The sequence below is a fragment of the Myotis davidii genome, unplaced genomic scaffold (genome assembly GCF_000327345.1).
Source record: "Myotis davidii unplaced genomic scaffold, ASM32734v1 scaffold909, whole genome shotgun sequence".
NCBI classification, from domain to species: Eukaryota; Metazoa; Chordata; class Mammalia; order Chiroptera; family Vespertilionidae; genus Myotis; species Myotis davidii.
This window is the reverse complement of record NW_006299490.1, coordinates 138172-144478: the sequence shown is the minus strand read 5'-3', so window position 1 is coordinate 144478 and position 6307 is coordinate 138172. Positions and strand designations below refer to the sequence as shown.

Genomic DNA, 6307 nt, shown 5'->3' with positions numbered 1-6307 from the left:
AAAAAAGTTATCAACCAGAAAATGGGATTGCTTTCTCCAACTACCTTACCTTAAGCAATTGTAGGAAACTTTGAACAAAGAAATTATACATAAATTGTTATTGCCTTCAGATACCATAATACAATAGTATCCTTACTTGAGTTAGTTCATGATTTGACAGTTCAGTAAATTTAGTAATATTTCTGCCCAAAAGGATATGACATATGTCATCTGTGCTATCTTTGTACTAAGCCATTATATTTTCTATTAAATAGGAAATAATGGAAGTCTAACTCTTTGTACATTTTCCCCTACATTTATTTTTTTTTAACCAGAGGGGGGGAATTTCTCAGTTTTATATAAAAATATCTTAAGTTTTATGGATTATGTTTCAGTTCTAATGTAAAATGTATGGCTTTGATACTTAAACATATTTTTTAATGATAAAGTATATTATATTTCAGTAAGTGTTGTCATTTGTGTAATGGAATTTGGGACCCTAAATTAAGGTTTTCACTGAAAATTTATTGTGAGAAAAACTTTACATTTTATAAAAGAATTCAGCTGATATTATTTTATACTAAAATAAGAGATATTCCATTACTGTGTAGTACTTAAACCTTTCATCACATAATATATTATATGGCTTCTAATGTTCTGCTTGTGATTTTTTAGATTTTGAATTAAATGTATTCATTTATTTGGTTGAAAGCACTAACCATACTCTCTCTTTTTAAATTTTCTTTCTTTTTCATTTTCTGTAAAGCTGAAAACCCGTCAAGGAACAGAACTGCTAATTCAGTCTGATAATGACACTGTTATTAATGATTGGTTTAAAGTTCTTAGTACTACTATCAATAATCAGGTATGTGTTTGACTTAGGTAAATTTTTTTACTTCAGAGCAGCTTTTCATTTTGGTTTTCTAATTGGTTATTGCATATCTAAGTTCCAATTTATATGTGAAAAAAACACATTCTTAATATATATTTTGACAGAGGTGGGTAAGATGGTGGTCACTTTAGTAACTCCCAGGAGCTGGTGAATGCTTTAGCATTCTCATTTATATAGTGTCTAACTATTTAAAATATTGTAAATAATTTTCACATGAGGCATTGGTCCAAAAAGAAATAGTTCAAGAAGAAGGGACATTTACACTATGCCTAGTGCATAGTATTTATTCAATGAGTGAATGAGTTGGAAATAGTACTATTTGGTGGAAACAGGTCCGAGGCAAAATTGTGAAATGAATGAATCTGTAGTCTCTTAATTAGCATGCTTTTTTTTTTTTTACTAGTGACACCTCTCTAATCCCCAATACCCCAAGGTATTCTCAGATGTTCTAGCTCTCCTTCATACCCCAACTAGTGCCCTCATGTTCCTGATAAATTTCTTCTTATATATATAGCAACCAAAAAGAACTGCAGATTTATACTCAGAGCTATATTTTTTACCCATTCACCATATGGGGCATGGCTCCTAAATAAGGATCACATGTCAGTGACAAAATTGAAAATGAATACATAAGAGAATGTGTTAACAGTTTAAAACTAATCAGAGACAGAAAAAAAATTGGGAATCACTGGCTTTGGTAGAGATTAAGATGTCTATCAGAGAATTTATAGGTGATGCCCATAATTAATGAATTTTGTGATCTTATTAAGGTATTCTACCTCTATGGGCATCAGTATTTTACTTATAAAATAGAGAGGCTGGATTTGATTGCCTCTAAGTATCCTTTCAAGCTCTACAATTTTACGATTCCCTCATTTCAAAACACCCAGATATAGAATCTGAGTATGCTTTAACTTTTCCTCTTTTACCTCCTCTATCGAATGACTCATATTTATCCCTCCTTCCCTTCCTTCCTCCCTCCAAACCTCCCTCCCTCCAAATCTTCCTCCAAACCTCCCTCTCCATTCTTCCTTTCCACTTTCTAATGCTGTCTGATATTTCTGAATCTTTTCCCTTTCTTCCCATTTATTCCTGAAACCATGTACAGACCTTTATGGTTTCATGCCTTACATTTAAGTCTTTTATCCACCTTGAGTTTATTCTTGTGTATGGTGTAAATTGGTGGTCTAGTTTCATCTTTTTGCATGTATCTGTTCAGTTTTTTCAACACCATTTATTGAAGAGACTGTCTTTACTCCATTGTGTATTCTTACCTCCTTTATCAAATATTAATTGACCATAATGGTATGGGTCAATTTCTAGGGTCTCTGTTCTGATCCATTGGTCTATATGCCTGTTCTTGTGCCAGTACCAGGCTATTTTGGTTATAATGGCTTTGTAGTATAGTTTGATATCTGGTATTGTGATCCCTTCTACTTTATTTTTCTTTCTTAAGATTTCTGCAGCTATTCTGAGTCTTCTGTAATCCCGTATAAATTTTCAGAGTATTTGTTCTAATTCTGTAAAGTATGCCATTGGTATTTTAATAGGGATCGTGTTGAATCTGTAGCTTGTTTTTGGTAGTGTAGACATTTTAATGATGTTAATTCTTCCAATCCATGATCATGGTATATGCTTCCATTTCTTTGTATAGGATCAGGGGATAAATCAGATGAAAAGAGAGGAACTTATTACTATGAAATTTTAAAACATGTACCATTTACAAAGTGGCAAAAGATACTAAGTAATGAATGTAGCAAGAGATCTGCAAGACCTTTGCAGGGAAAATTACAAGACTTTATGGAGGGACATTGAAGAAAACCTAATTAAATGAGAAGCATATTATATTCATAGATTAAAAGGCTCAATAATGTAAAGATACAATATATTTCCAAATGATTTATAAATTTGAGATTTTTGAATCTCACTCAAAATCCCATTAGGTTTTCTGCTAGAACTTGAGAAGCTTATTCTAATGCAAAGGGCTAAAAGTGTCCAAGACATTCTTGAAGAAGAAAGTGTAAGGACTTGCTCTATCATATGCCAAGACTTCGTAAAGCTATATTACTTAATAGAATGTTATATCCATAACAGGATAGATACAAAGACCTGTGGAATAGACCCCATATCTTTGGACACTTTATGCCAGATATAGCACTGTAGATTAGTGAGTAAGAATAAATTTTTTAGTAAATGATGCTGGGCCAACTGGATATCCAAGAAGAAATTTGAGCCTTTCCTTACATGATACAGAAAAATAAATTCTTGGTGGAATAAAGACCTCAGTGTGGAAGGCAAAAAGCAAGGTTGGCTTTGAGAACTCAATCCAGTTTTTTAACCTATAAAAGTGGTTAGACCTTAAATTAAGATTCCTAGGATTTCTTTCAAATCCTAACATCCATGAGTCTGAATAATGCTTAACTATTGACACAAAGTGTAGTTATCTTGTGCCATTTTCTCAGAATGTAGCTTCATCTTGTTCTAGCACCATAGATTGTAGCCTGACTTTTTAACTGCTATTATTGACACTCATATGCAGTTAATCAAAATGAGGCAAGATCACTTCACCGTTAGTGTAAATCCATTGTTCTGTGAATTATCAGTAAATTTTCTTATTGGAAATTCAGAATTAATAACATCTAAGGAGAAAAAACAGACTAATTTAAATGATTTGTCAAATATCTAAATCATACCTGTTATATGCTAATTGGTTCCCTAAAATAATTTGGAAAGTTAGTCACTGATTATTCTGAAAATTATGCTGTTACATCTAAAGTAATATCCAAAGTAATGCATGTTTGCGAAATCTCCAACCCATAGACAGTAGAAACTGATGAAGCAATTGAAGAGGAAACACCAGATTCACCAGGAATAGAAAAACAAGATAAAGAAAAAGACCATAAGGATCCTAGAAAACTTCGTTGTAAGTTACTCTTTATCTATTTGGCTAGTGGTTTGAGTGAGCTTATTCTCTTTCAAAGATTTTAAAAAATATATAAAAGCTGAGTGAAATCTCCAATGTTATAAAAAAGTTATAAGATTAAGTACTTGCAAGTTCAATGTTGTAATACTCTCCTTGTTAACTCATTGTTATTTTTCAACCTCATTGTATGCATCTCTAGAGCATCATATTAATTTTGAGGGACTGTGATACTTAAAGAGAAAAAATATATATTAGGATGAACTTTTTTTGATGTCTCTCGGAAGCTGAACTTTATTGATTTAAAAATATGTAATTACTGTTTGTGATTCTAGATAGAATCTTAAACTTTAAAAACTCAAAAGTCATGGGGATATATACCATACTGGACATCAGGCAGCCATCTCCAGACTAAGATATGTCTGTGCAAGTACAGGTGCATGCACCCATATCTCCAGATCCTATGTACATAAAGAACCAGAGCTAGGCCAGCAGTTTTAAGAAAATATTGTCTTGTGAATTACCTTGTTTAAATAGACCATTAGCTATGACACTGAACTTTATTAAATCTATTTTAATAAATCCACATATAACTAAGAATGTATTTTTAGCCTTCAAATTAACTGAGTGATTAGAAAATCAGTTCTACTTTTGTTCTCTCATATTCCAATGAAGTTTAAGCCTATTATTGACATTGTTACCATATAACAGTGTAAACATACAAATTCTCTTATTTTAATTCTTTACTAATATATTGTTTCCTCAAATGTATTTATTTTTCAAGATATTTACTTTTTGAATTGTTATTATAATAAAAAAAGAAATCAGCATTAAAGGCAGTATACAACATTTTCCAAAGAATTAGTTCAGAGGATAGATAATTATGATGAGACTTAGCCTAAACTATGAATAATTAAGATAGTTTTCTCTCTCTACCTAGTATAGTAAGGATAGGGAAGAATAGGAATTTTTTGGTTTATGGTTTACTAGAGGCCCAGTGCACAAAATTCATGCATGGGGTTGGGGGGGGTGTGTCCCTCAGCCCAGTCTGTGCCCTCTCACAGTTTGGGACCCCTCAGGGGATGTCCGCATGCACTCAGACATCCCTCTTGCCATCTGGGGTTCTCGCAGTTCAGGATCCCTCGCTCCTTACTACTCGCCTGCCACAGAGGTGGGAGAGGCTCCTGCCACCATCTCTGCACTCACCAGCCATGAGCCTGGTTTCTGGCTGAGCATGGGTGCGGGGGATAGGAGCGCAGCTCAACCACAGAAGCCGGGTTCGCTGCTCCTTAGCTTGGGCCCTGCCCACCCACTGGTGGGGGAGCGTGATCCGAGGCCAGACCAGCCAGGGGAGGGTCCATGGGAGGTTGAGGTGCCGCAGTCATGCCCTCTGCTGCCTGTGCGGAGGCTCCGGAACTGCACCGCCCCCTCACACACTTCCTCTGTGGAAGGTGCGGGACCAGGACCATGCAGCCCCTTCTCCCGCCACCTCTGCAGCCACCTCTGTGGAAGGCGCGGCACCAGGACCACGCCACCGCCTTTCCTGCCACCTCTGAGAAAGGGGCAATGCTGGGACCAGGCCCAAGCTTCTGCCTCTCCCGCCCCCTCTGTAGAAGTGGGGAGTGCCAGGACTGCCATGGCTGGCCTAGTGGCACAGGTTTGCTGGCCCCGCCCCCACCCACTGGTCATTCTAGATGGTCATTCCGGAAGGTAGTTCTGCTGTCCAGTCTAATTAGCATATTAGGTCTTTATTATATAGGATGATTTTTTTGCTGGTCTTTCATTTTATTTTGTTACTTTGTTAATCCTCTCCCGAGGGTATTTTTCCGTTGATTTTTAGGGAGAGTGGAAGAGAGAGGGAAAGACAGAGAGAAACATTGATGTAAAAGAAACACATGGATTAGTAGCCTCCTGCACAAGCTCTGACCAGGGCCCGGGCCAAGGAGAAGCCTGCAACCAAAGTATGTGCCCTTGACCAGAATTGAATCCGGGACCGTTTAGTCCACAGGCCAACTCTTTATCCACTAAGCCAAACTGGCTAGTGCTGCTGGGTTTGTTTTTTTTTTAATCTTCTAAAACTGATGGAGAGTTAAAGAAGATAAGTTGTATCTATATATATAAAAACCCAGCGACTGGAATGACCAATCACAAGGACGCACACTGTGGTGGTCAGCTGGCCCAATCTGGGCCCCTATTGGCCCCCCAAAACCTCCTGTGGCCCCACCCCCGATCGGCCCTGCCAGCCCCAATCGACCCCAATTGGGGTGGGCTGGCTGGACCCCACCCATTCATGAATTCGTTTACTGGGCCTCGAGTATCTACACTAATAAAAGAGAAAAATGGTAATTGGCGTACAACGCTACCCTTTTCATTGGCTAATCAGGGCTATATGCAAATTAACTGCCAACTCAGATGGCAGTTAACTGACAACAAAGATGGCGGTTAATTTGCATATGTAGGCACAATGCAGGGAGGCGAAAGGGAAAGCAGGAAGAAGCCCCCTGCCACTGACAGTG

At 37.1% G+C, this 6307-nt stretch overlaps 1 protein-coding gene across 9 annotated transcripts in view; it reads left to right on the top strand.

Moving 5' to 3' along the window:
* Positions 1 to 6307, top strand: part of ARHGAP12 (Rho GTPase activating protein 12) — a 199358-nt gene that overhangs the window by 180523 nt on the left and 12528 nt on the right. For all 9 annotated transcript variants that reach the window (XM_015571421.1, XM_006775190.2, XM_015571424.1 and 6 more), the window contains 2 exons: positions 746 to 844; positions 3692 to 3794. In XM_015571421.1, the coding sequence (XP_015426907.1) occupies positions 746 to 844; positions 3692 to 3794 (202 nt within the window). The remainder of the gene's footprint in view (positions 1 to 745; positions 845 to 3691; positions 3795 to 6307) is intronic.